Source organism: Ptychodera flava, chromosome 4 (assembly GCF_041260155.1).
Source record: "Ptychodera flava strain L36383 chromosome 4, AS_Pfla_20210202, whole genome shotgun sequence".
NCBI classification, from domain to species: Eukaryota; Metazoa; Hemichordata; class Enteropneusta; family Ptychoderidae; genus Ptychodera; species Ptychodera flava.
In genome coordinates this window covers 26,315,136-26,328,547 of record NC_091931.1, presented here as the reverse complement: position 1 = coordinate 26,328,547, position 13,412 = coordinate 26,315,136, and the positions used below count along the sequence as shown (strand labels likewise).

At 37.8% G+C, this 13,412-nt stretch overlaps 1 protein-coding gene across 1 annotated transcript; it reads left to right on the top strand.

Annotated features, from left to right (window-relative positions):
• Positions 1-213: 213 nt before the first annotated feature.
• Positions 214-13,207, top strand: LOC139132189 (uncharacterized). The gene is made up of 18 exons (XM_070698578.1): positions 214-478; positions 933-1,108; positions 1,377-1,593; positions 2,044-2,213; positions 2,536-2,737; positions 2,846-3,015; positions 6,066-6,240; positions 6,520-6,668; positions 7,646-7,844; positions 8,335-8,483; positions 8,913-9,108; positions 9,421-9,575; positions 9,768-9,972; positions 10,277-10,446; positions 11,110-11,284; positions 11,526-11,674; positions 11,797-11,995; positions 13,023-13,207. The coding sequence occupies exons 2-18, from the start codon at positions 1,103-1,105 to the stop codon at positions 13,205-13,207; spliced, it is 2,871 nt and encodes a 956-aa protein (XP_070554679.1). The 5' UTR covers positions 214-478; positions 933-1,102.
• Positions 13,208-13,412: the final 205 nt, after the last annotated feature.

Below are 13,412 nucleotides of genomic sequence, written 5' to 3'. Positions count from 1 at the left end.
GAAAATTATCCTGCTAAGACACTCCTTTCTACACCTCTCATCTTTTCATCTTATGGCGTCATTAAACGCCTGGTATCTTGCTTCAGTCAAATCTCAGCGAGTTCATTACCATCTGCCTTTCTCATTTGATATCTCCAGTTGCCCCAGTTGCCAATTTTGGCGACAAATTACTCCCGAATGAAATTATTATGTATTCATGTATTGTAGGTACTTAAAAATGCCTCCATTGTCGTGCGGTTAGCGTTATTTAAGGTTATACTCACGGCTGGAGACGGGTTTAGTAGATTCGAAGTCAGTCTTGACAGGTTCGGAACCCCGAAATATCGCCAAGTATTTGATTGGAAAAGAAACATTCCAAAGAAGTATAACGAGGTGTATGGTTTGGCAAGAACTACTAACCAGCCACGCCAAGAATCGAAGACCTACAGGTTAACCTACCCAAGATACGACAGCATTGATGATGTGAAATCATCATTAAGTAAGATGGCTGTCTGTCTGTCTGTCTGTCTGTCTGTCTGTCTGTCTGTCTGTCTGTCTGTATGTATGTATGGACTTACGTACGTACGCAAGCACGCACGCACGCACGCACGCACGTATGTATGTATGTATGTATGTATGTATGTATGTATGTATGTATGTATGTATGTATGTATGTATGTATGTATGTATGTATGCATACATACATACATCTTTCTGTCTGTTCGTATCTGCCTATATTCTTATACCTACATATATCTATCTATCTATCTATCTATCTATCTATCTATCTATCTATCTATATGTCTGTCTGTCTACCTATCTATATGTCTGTGTCTGTCTACCTTTCAGCATGTCTTCTTATCCGTCTATCTGTCGTCCTGTCTTTATATCTTGGTTTGTGGAATCAATTGTAATCTTAAATGAAAACCGTTTCATTTTCTGTTTATTTTCAGCGGCAAACATTCAAACGGACGTTACACAATGTTTCAAGTTTCGGTGTCAGCCGAGTATAACATTTAAGGACATCAACGATGCAATCACTGCAATTTCTTACAAGTCCTACCTGCGACTGAAGGATGAGTCTCTCTTGCGATACTGCATTTCACTGTTGAGAGAGCGCGACATGACCGTGAGTATCCTCAATCAACTTCTCAGTACAATGTAGACTTGTGTAATTATCTTCAGGGTATAGTCCTTTGCGCCTGATTCGGAGTAACCAAAGAAATGGAATCACACAAATCGCATTGTTCTAACAGAACCTCTGGAACAATCACTGGTTTAGTAACGCATTGATTTAAAATACAGGTTTGAGTCAGCAAAACACGATCACAAGATGCACAAATGTCATTTGAATCCACAATCTCTAGTAAATTTATATTTACTTATTATCTCACCAGATATGGCACAATGCATCGATTTCAGTGTACGGTACCAATGTGAATGTGTTCTTCACGTCTGGATATGAAACAAACCGGTTTGAGGTAACTCTTGATGACCAAGGGAAGCCTACATATATTGAAACCACACACACCAGAAGACGCTATATGAGTATTGGTTATGGAAGTATGGATCATGACGATTGCGTAGATTTACGTAGTCCTACTAGTTCTGAATGTACGTCTTTACGATTCAATATGGCTTAGTGGCCATTATCCAGACTTTTCCGTATCGATGGCTTTTTGAATTACAGTAAAGCAAAAACAATTTAAGCTCACGTGATACGCATATGGACGGGAATTGCTTTTAAAGATTTATGTGACCTCAAAAATATGCAAAATGTCGTTTCATGTTCAATGCCAAGCATGATTTTGTTAGGTAATATCGAAGAGTCAGTTACTTGCATATTAGTGGTGTTTTGACTTTAAGTTATAACAATATCAAGTTTCCATATCCTTTTGAAAATTATTGTTCTTGTCACCAAATATACGTCAATTGCACGACGTCAAGCAATAGTGTGCCCTAAGTTGCAAGTACAAGTCAACTACAGATTTTCGATTTGAAACAACCCAGATCATTTGGTAATGAAAAGTGTCTCATACGCATATTTTGATATCTAACATTCAGGTAATATTGTAGCAGAGAGACCATACATCAAAGCTTGCTATCCGTTCATCACGTTCAAGAATATTCATGACGTGATTACTCATTTCGAGAAGTCGCCAAACGGCTTGGACTCAGTCGACGCATCGTGTCTGCGCTATTGCTTATCAGTTGTTGGAAAGAATGATGCTAAAGTAAGTGGTGTTGATACCAATAACGCACTGTCGAGTAATTGACATGTAATTAACTTTGCAAAATGCTGTACTACACAAACTTGTTGCCTGCGTACAGTTTTTCTGATAGAATTGCCCATTGTGTTGACGATAAAGCATTCCAGTTCTTGTGTGCTGAATGTTGCTGTAATCAGTGGGCAAAAATGAGTAAGAAACGAACGTATGGTTTTTATCATTTTGGAATGAACATTTTGACTCAGATAAAAGGATACAGCCTTGGATGGAAAACACGTTTTACGTACTTTTCAGTACAGTCATTGTCGTTTGTCTCTTTCGCAATTAGACCCTCAAGAATGCACGTATATCTGTCTTCGGAAGGTATATAAGAGTGGTGTTCCTAGCAGGCACTCAAAAACGACAAATTGAAATCAGCCTGGATGAAAATTACAAACCAATCTGTCAAGACGTTTTTGCCGATGATGCTGATAAGGAAATCAAGAGTTTAGTGGATGATGCGATGTCAGAAAGCACTGTAAACCTCGAAGGTATGTAACGGCTTTAAAATGCATTTAAATGCACTAAATGCCTGTTTTATACGGCTTTACAAAATACATAGAAAGGCTTATCATCACTAATTCTTTATTACAACTTAGATTTCGTTTCTACTGAGAGGCCATACATAAAACAGTGTCACCCGTTCATCTCTGCTAAAAATATCAGTGATATGATCACCTTTTTCGAAGAAACTGTAGAAGGACTTGACCCCGTCGATCGTATCTGTCTCGGCAAATGTTTTACACTGGTGGAAAAGTATGACATAAAGGTAGATTATAGTTAAGTATGAATAGAAACGAGCATCATCGTTCACGTAACCGATACCTGTTCGTTTCTATTCATAGAGTGACCACTAATTATGCCAAAATTCCAAACGTTTAATTGTATACAAGGAACCGAGTTGTCTATATAATTATTCATACATCATTTTTATTTACACATTACTGCTAATTGAACGGATCACTTTACACGTATATCAGAAAGTTCGCAGAAAATACAAAAATACAGATGTGCAGCGCGCACATAACGATACAGCATAATACGATAACGCTGTTTGGTGGCTTTGAAATGACCACGACCTAGGACCCCCAAAATATTAAATTACAGCTTCACAAAACAGTTTCAAATATCTTACTCTTTCTGTGAATGTGTCATGTCTTGCCTTTGTCTCTTACTGTCTCCTTTCTTATTCCGCTCTCATGGATGTCTCTTTCTCTGCCTCTACGTGTTTGCTTCTATGTCTCTACATGTCTCCCCGCGTCTTTTTCTGTGTGTTTATGTCTGTCCGTATTTCCGTCTGACTAGCGATCTTTCACTAAACGAACGTGGAAAACGGACGAGAACGTCGTGTTTCCAAGCATGCGATTGGTCCGCATTCGTCACATTTGCATGTCTCGTCGCAAATTCTGCAACCCGCTTGGACAGTAGCCTAATTAATCAGAAGCCGACGAGGACTCGTCCGTTCCTTTCGTCGTCTCTCGTCTCATTATAATATTCGGGCACTCCTTTGAGTCACGGACAAGACAATTGACAGAAATAGTTGCAAAAAGGGACCGTTCATTGATGCGGTCGACGGAGGGAATAAATTTTCATGTTAGGGTTATATATTTGGAACCTTGGACTGGCGGTGAGATTTTTAGATTATGGGTTCACATCGTGAGTAGCACGACTTCCACAGGCCAGGAGGTAAACCATTCAAATTTGCTAAGATAAAAATACCTATTACACGTACAATATACGTTGATAGTTGCGATGGTTTTAATTCACTTATATATTAGTAACTCTGGAGGCGAAAAAGAACCAAATAGACAATGTTGCGGGATTTTCCCTGTCGAAGTCTTCGCACTAAGTTAATGTGGCGCTGGGCGAGAAAGGCACACACATTGGCAACTACAGGCCAGAACCAATGAGGTTGGCGGTACGGTTCTTTTGTGGCTTTATAGGTCTTGAAATATGATAGTACGTGCTCCACGTTAATGCGACACCGATTAAATTCACGATTGAATATTAGGCGATCCATTCGATTCTCGCCAACCAGCTGACTCGCTGGAAACTTTGTCAGAAGCGGATACTTGTTCATGTATCCATGATCAGCTAATAAATATGTATCATTCGGAATATCCAATTCCAGTCCAGAGCCGATGCCTGGCAGCAACTGAAATTGTCCGTTGTCATTCAAATGGTCTCAAAATCCAGACTGTAGATATATTATATTCCCCCTGTTGTCACAAATTAATTGGGTGCTCATCGCATGATATCGAGAATGTCCGCTGTAAAAGTTGTGTAGTGGTTCCGTTGTTGGACGATATATTTCGTGCAACGTACCGTCAATAGTGCGTACTGCGTTTGGAAAACACTCCCAGTGTCCTAGGAGATTTTCAATATCCTCCCTTGAAGGCCATCTCACCATTCCTCTGAAATAGCGCCACAACAAGGGTACCGAATGGGTAATTTCTCTGGAAATGGTTGATATGCTAACTTGAAACCATGATGCCAGTGTATCTTCATTTAGGTACTTTGTTAACCAGATAAGTACATGCAAGATTCGATTTCTTGGTGTCATCGCTCGACGCTCAGAACAGTTTAACCTTTGATACAGATCGGTGACAATCTGTTCCATCGACTCCTCAGTTTCGCCAGTTTGCATCCAGAACAAGGTCGGGTACCGTACCAAGTCACCCTATACATCGCGGCTTCCCCGATGCTCACTGATTACACTTGATGGGATGTAAATATGACATTAAACTGGTCCAATAGTCATTTCCATTCAAGGTAATATATTACCAGGTCCATGGGACAATTGTGATTTACAAATTTAAATAGGACCATCCTGAACCACTGATAATTAGTGGTGGTACCAGGTGTCCGGAATGGGTAAGCGTACCCTGCTAGCATGCTACACCCGTCAGGATTGGTCCCAAAATTGTCTAAATATTGTATGAAAAGATACAGGGTATGAATCACTGTAATAAGTCAAAGCCGGGAATGCTGTCGTTAATCATTTGAGTGACCGAGGTGCCATATTTGGCCACAATGTCGTCATATCGACCGTAGAACTTTTTGAAAGTCCTAACGAGTCTTTTTGTTGTGTATCCTTGTTTCAGTAATTTTGATGCCAATGAGCTGTGTCTCAGTTGAAAATCAGTGTAGGAATCACAAGCCCTACAATACCTGAAATGTCGGGTTTGGCTGAGGCAGCGGCAGTGTGGTTACAGTTAACAGCGGGAGAGCTGTCTTCAATAACATCAGCATAACGCGTATCATGGAACGTACATAGATTGTAGCAATGAAGAAATGCATCTTATTTTTTTAAATTTCATTTAAAACAATTGATAGATATGCAACGTAATTTTCCGAGATTAAAGGCGCCGTGAATGTATCAAGGGACGACTCGAGTTAAACAGGTTGCGCAGCCTACAATACTTGTAACACCCACATGCTTTCATAGTGACAAATCTCTAGAATTACAGGAACACGATGGACCGGTGTGCATTTATATCGACACTCACTCACAGTCCTGCCATCCATCTGTCATACGCGAAGCTATTCTCTGATTGGAAGGCATGAATCAAGCGCTACCGTGGCGGCAACACATAGCAGCGTCTGAATATTATAATGAGACGAGAGACGACGAAAGGAACGGACAAGTCCTCGTCGGCTACTAATTAATTAGGCTACTGTCCAACCGGGTTGCAGAATTTGCGACGAGACATGTAAATGTGACGAAAGCGGACCAATCGCATGCTTGGAAACACGACGTTCTCGTCCGTTTTCCACGTTCGTTTAGTGAAAGATCGCTATTTGCACACACATTTACAGACCCTTAGCAGTGCCCTGCTATCTGTTTTCGGAAAGCGTATGAAGGTAATCTTCACTGCTGGTGGTGAACGGAATAAATTTGAGGTCACTTTAGATGAAAATTACACACCAATTTGTCGTAAGATACTTGTTCCTAACGAAATATCAGACGATTTGGAGGACAGAAAACACGAAGGTAAATAGCTTTGTTCGTGTTTCGGTCGTTGTGGCAGTGTTAATTTTTAACTTAACTTGACGGCAGGAAGGCATCTTGAGAAATGGACTAAATTTAGTCAGCAATGTTGGTGTTTTCTATAAAGTGCCCTTTTGTCGTCAACGAGAGGACTTGACAGTATACTCCATGTACATCGTAGCATTATACAGAGAAGAACTAATATACCAGTACATCCATCTTTTCTGATACATGAAAAGGTGTCTTCGTGCATTTGTGAATGCTCTTTACTTTGTTTTGTAGAAATCCTTGAGGAATGCTCTCCACGCATAAGCTTCAAGCATATCCATGATGTCGTTTTACGACTGGAAGCGTCTCCGAGGGAAATTCCAGTCGGCGATATGCGATGCCTGAAGCATTGCTATAAGATAGTAGAAGAACAAGAGCATGGGGTGGGTAATGTCAGTGTGACTCCCTGGGTGTGAAGTCGATATTTAGGTCTACATGGTTGCTAAAGAAGGCATAGTGAATTGCAATTGTAACGTAAAACTTTCTTAGTTATCGGTCACTTGTATCGTAACGCGTAATTTATTGAAAACAGCGCTATGCCCTTCATTAGTATTTTTTTCAAGTTTTGTTTTCGCTTCCGAAGCTCATAACATTGAACTATTTTGAAATAAAAGACGACACTCTTATTTTTATCTGCTATAACAGATGCCGATCCAAAAATTATAATCTGCTACTAATCCTCACGTGCTGTGAATATTATTCCTACGCAAATATTTTGTAGGTTTAGACGAAGCAGTTGTATTTAAAATCACTATTTTTCACTTGATTTCGGGCAGGTGTTCATGCTAGTAATATTGATGATATCTTCGCCTTTGGCTAGGGCATTATTAATATTACTGGCATAAGTACCTGTCTTTTGGCAGGTAACAAATTACCATAACAAAACAATTATAGTTAAATCGAACATTTAAAATTGGAAGGAAAGCGATGTCGCCAATGGGAATTTGTTCTAGCGGATTTCAATAGCGATAAAGGATATACTGAGTGAATTTATGACTTAAAAATGCAATTATCTATGCGAAGAAACATACTGCAAGTTGGACGTTGGCCCCATAATTGTAGGATTATTAGTTGTGTTCAACGTACGAGGCAACGTTCACAATAGCAAGACTCTTACAAGACCAAGTCACAGATTTTCATACATTTTAATAATGTCACAGGTACAAACTATTATAATGTTCGGAATACATCTTTTGCGCAGTTTTATTATATTTCGTCCAATTTTATCAAACACGAAGTCTTCCATGTACAAATGCAGGAATGTCCCTACCGATTTGTTAATAATGGAATTCATTTGTATTCACGAATTGTTGTTAGCAGTTACCATTGCCGTACATTAACGTTTACTTCTTTGATCTAGGTACTGGATAATGCCGTCATTACGGTGCTTGGAATGATAATTACTGTAATTTTCAAGTCTGGAATCGAAGTGAATGAGTTTGAGATCACGCTTGACGACCATGGCAGACCTATCTGTCACCACACTGTGAATTCTCGCCAAACAGATGAAAGTGTCGCAGATGAAGAACTCACATCTCACCAATTCGAGAACTTCGGAGGTAAGCTGAACGGTATAATTACTCTAAATATTTTTCTCAATTTCTAGTCGTGAGAGAAGAATAAAATCGCGAATTTTACACAATTAACTTCACCGTTTCCTACATTACCCATAAAAAATGAAGGGACAATCTGAAACGATAATATCCCATTCAAGAGTTAATTATTATCAATATTTTAGGAACTTTCGACACTTTTAAATACTATTAAACAAGTGTAGTGTAATTTAACCAAACAAGCACGTCTTAGCATATGTTTAATAGCATAAACATTAGCTAGTCCCCCATGCCGTGCCAATGTATGCCACTAGACAATTCTTTGCATGAATATTTCATTTTTAGAAATACGCTACCGCGGGTATCAATGTCATCATAGTTAACTGACGCTGCGCAGCACAATCATTCGCGAGCGCCGTATCGCATTTTGCCAACTTTTTGAATATGATTTGTAATCTCCTCCAGCCTTATTTCATTGACCTGTCTATCATTATAGAAATCGTTGAGGACTGTAGCCCATGCATCAGCTTCAATCATATCCATAGCATTGTACAGCGCTTAGAATCGTCGGGGAAGGAAGTGCATGATGGAGACATGCGATGCCTGAAGTACTGCTACACATTGATGAAGGAACAGGAGCAAGAGGTATGTTTTTGAAGGTGTTGTGTCAAGAAGGGAGGTGAGAAGTTACCTGTGTTAACAGGAAGTACCCAATATTATGTATATAATATAGCTTTGGAGCAATGCAAGCCCTGTGATTTTTTTTCCGATGTAGATCCCAAAATGAAGTCAGAGGTAACTGACAGGTCAAAGTTCAAACAGAATGCGTTGGCTGCATAGTGTCCTTGAATTAGGGTAGGAAGCATGACCGATTTTTAAAATTCTGACATTCTCATAATTTTGTTGCTATTCTCTACGATGTGCCGCCTCATTTGGAAACTTATGCAAATGTGCAATATTAGACCCATAGTTTCACGAAAAGGATCCCTCTTCCGGGGTAAGTAATATGTTAAATCTGTCTAAGATTTTCCAGAACTTTATAGTAATCTGTTATATTTCTGTCGATATAACTAGGTTCTAGAGAACGCAAAACTCGTCGTGTACGGGATTTACTGTACCATTATCTTCAAGAGTGGAATCGAATTAAATGTGTTTGAGATTACTCTGAATGACCAAAATGAGCCAATATGTCGTGAAATTCGAAAAGTTATTGAAAGAAGTCGAGGTCGCGCAAAGACGAAGACAGTGTCAAGTTCAATTGACAATGAAGGTAAGACTTATCAACATTGCGGTGAACATATTTTCTTTCCTGTTTATTAAGTGTAGGAATCAATAAATTATTGTTTGTTACGATGAGAGTAGATGAGAATATCCAATAAAATGTAATTATTTTTATCTGTAAAGTTTTCAAAATTTCATCAACTTTTAATTTATCTGTTATTCTTTAGTAAATTATGTTAATATGATTCGAATTTAGTCAATTTGAAATTCATACCCGAACCCACATCACTTGCGGTAGTATTCACTTTCCTGTGATAGAATTTAACATTATTTACAGCCTTAATGTATTCTGTGTCCGCAGAAACGACCAAAGAAGTCTCCTGTCAACCATTTATAACTGCTAAACATATAAATGATGCTATAACGGAACTGACGTCACCGTCTGAGACAAAGACACTGAAAGATGAGGCTTGTTTGCGTTACTGCTTTACATTGCTAAGAGAGAAGGATGCTTCAGTAAGTCAGTTCTCCCTCTTTGACTTTGTTAGTCTGTCGTTTCCTCCCGCTCTCTCAACAACCTCTTTAATTTATATACTTCAACAGGAAGAGACTTTTCCTGTTCATAAAGTACTCAATGCATAACTAAATGTCACCAAAGCTGTCCTTGCTGCCATTTATAAATTATAACGAGAAGATTTCTGTTTTTAGATATGGAAGAATGCAAGGATTTCCGTGTATGGTGTTAATTTGACAATCATATTCAAGTCGGGTATGGAAAGCCACCAATTCGAGGTAACCCTCAACGACCATCACGAGCCAATGCACGTTGAGACATACAACAGGCAGGGTGAACGGTATTCCCTTGTTCCCTACAGCAACCGGGACGCCATTCCTTCTCGACGCGTATTTGAAGGTAATGTACCAGTTTGAGATTGTAGGCAATTAGATTTTCTTTGAAATATGGCAAGAAAAGTGATGAACGGATAGAAAGGAATGTCAAATAACAAACAAAGGATGACATAGCCTTTTCTGGTCCCAGCCCTCATAACTAATACATATTCGTATGGGCATTTGTTATACGAGAGATAGTCACTGCGGTGAAATGTGGAATGTGTTATGTCAAAGGCTCTTATATTTCACTTTGCATTTAAACTCCTTTCATCAACGTATTGTGAACACTGGGATTTACAATTGTAGATCTTTTTTTCATGCACTAGACTTCATATCAACAAGACGACCATACGTTAAACAGTGTCACCCCTCTATCTCTGCCAAAAATATCAGTGATGTCATCAAGCTCTTCGAGGAATCTCAGGAAGGGCTTGACCCGGTCGACCGTATCTGTCTAAAACATTGCTTCACGGTTCTTGAAAAGTATGACAGCAAAGTAAGTATTCATGGTGCGAATCTTGTCTCCGACAAGACAAAAGATATAGAGCTGACGATACATTCTAGGTTTTCATGATTTAGGCAAAGGCTAATTGCAGTAATCAAGATTTATAGACGAAAAATTAAAACGAGCAGACGTTATCGTGAATATTTTGAATTATTCTGTGATTGCCAAATACTATATATAAGCAAACTAAGATGAAACAACAATTATAATGTAGCTTATTGTAAACTTTCCGTCGATAAAAGTTATTAGCTAAAATTTGTTTAAATATTCATTGAAACATAGTTTTCTGTCCAGTACCAAAATTCGAAGAACAAAATATATGTACTGACCTGATCAACAATGCTTAAAGGACCCTCCCGGTTATATATATATATATATATATATATATATATATATATATATATATATATATATATATATATATATATATATATATATATATATATATATATATATATATATATATATATATATATATATATATATATATATATATATATATATATATATATATATACACTCGTTCTATCTTTCTCCTCTCTGTTTGCTTCTGTCTCATTTTCTGCCTGTCTGTCTGTCTGTCTGTCTGTCTGTCTGTCTGTCTGTCTGATTCTCTACTCATGCTCTCTCTATCATAATGTCTTACCCATGCAGACCCTATGCAGTGCCCTATTGTCTGTTTTTGGAAAGTTTGTGAAGGTAGTCTTCACTGCAGGAAGTGAACGCAATCAATTTGAGATAACTTTAGATGAAAATTTCACACCAATTTCTCGCAAGATAGCCACTGTAGACGAATCACTAGAAGACTGTGAAAAGCCGAAACATGAAGGTATTTAACTTATAGTTTAACTTATGCAATAAGGCACTTGAATAAATAGCGAACCCAAGTGTTATTATAATTATTATAATATAAATAAATATATATATATATATATATATATATATATATATATATATATATATATATATATATATATATATATATATGTGTGTGTGTGTGTGTGTGTGTGTGTGTAGCGATACAGAAATGTAATATATGCAATGGATATTTTAATTTTTTTCTGTCACAGAAATTGTAAAGAATTGTTCTCCACATATAAGCTTCCAGCATATTCATAACGTCATACTTCAGTTGGAATCGTCTCGAAGACCGATTCCAGAGGAGGACATCCGATGCTTAAAGTATTGTCTTACAATCGTGGAACAGCAAGAAGAAGGGGTAAGTCGAAGGCTTACAAGAAGTGTGCACATTATTCACATCAGTCTTGCTTCTTTACAGTTATGTTTTGGGTGTAAGAAAGTTTTAAAAATCGTAATTGTTTCTTTGTTTTTCACAACAAGGTGTTGGATAATGCCATTATCACGGTACTTGGGATGATTATAACTGTAATTTTCAAGTCTGGTATGGAACTGAACCAGTTTGAGATCACACTTAACGACCACGGCAATCCGATTTGTCACCAGACAAAGAAACCAGGCCAGGAAAGTAGCACGGACGATCGCATTCGACAGAAATCTCGACAATTTTTGCAGTTTGGAGGTATAAATATAATTCCAAAGTAGTGGTAATGAACCGTGGAAGTAAATGGCATTTTCCCTTCTGAATCATGACATGAGATAAACAACGATATAACTTTGGCCTTTTCATATTGCCATGATTTGGACATCAGTTTGTTAAAACCAAGTTATTGTCGCCAAAACCTGACAGTAAGAATAATTTGTAAAAAGTTTGTCACTGATTTTCGCATTTAGCAGGAAATTAATTTCATTTAAATATAATGATAACAGGATTTATATCCCAGTTGAATATGATTAGAATTTTAAATTGTGATAACAAATTCGAACTCATTGTTATTGACTAGACTGTAGCAAGGTTTCTATGACGATATTAATAGATGTAAAGCACTTTTTTTTGCTCTGCTAGAAGTAGAGAATGATGTATCAAACCTTAAAGAGATTACTCTTTTCCGCAGACTTGGTGTACAGAAGTGATTAACAGTGAAGTGATTAAACTATTTAGTAAGAAGTATATATGTGCCCGTGTGAATTTCTGTCTGGTAATTTCACAAGTGTCTGTGTTACAGAGTTGGCATGAATAATAGTTTGTTAAAAACCGAAAAAATTACTTTCATCCATTCGTAAAGTTGTATCGACCAATATGCGAAAATTGGGGGCCAAACATGTGATAAAAACTCATACAACAAATGTCGGAATCAAACTCTTGGTGGGCTTACCTTGCCAAATTTACATTTTCATCTAAGTTAGTCATGCCTCAAATGTTAGTAGGGAATTTTGACATTTAAATTTATAGAGATTGGAACCTTTCGTCCATATCACCTGTAAATTACTTGCTCAGAGGAATGTGTGGTCTTCGTGCAAGACATGCGTGCAATCTGATATGATAATATACATCACTATTCGTTGCCTTATCGTAAATATCACGTGCTCATTCGCTTACCTTTGGACATGTGTTCGGTTCTTGGCGGATGATATCGTGCGTTCCACCTGAGATATTTTTTTTCAAAAACCGTCAGAATTGTCTTTCGATTAATCTTATTCATTCGTAGACATAATTGAGGATTGCCACCCATGCATCAGCTTCGAACATATCCATAAAATTGTACAGCGGCTAAAACCGTTGGAAGAGGAACAGTTACTGCATGATGGAGACATGAAGTGCCTGAAGTATTGTTACACTTTGGTGAACAAATATAAAAAGGGGGTATGTATCATAGGCAGCTCTTATATATGATACGTTGTTATTGTCATCAAAGGCACACAATGCATGTATTTGGCCACACAGAAAGTATCGTTTAGTGCATGCAATCCTCCCCTTTATGCAGAACAATAGGGTCAGTTCACAAGAAAGGACGATTTTTTTCTTTGGTGTTAATTTTTGGAAAGTTTTCCCGTAAAAGATGTTAAAATTTAATTAGATGTCCATGGATTTTATAGGT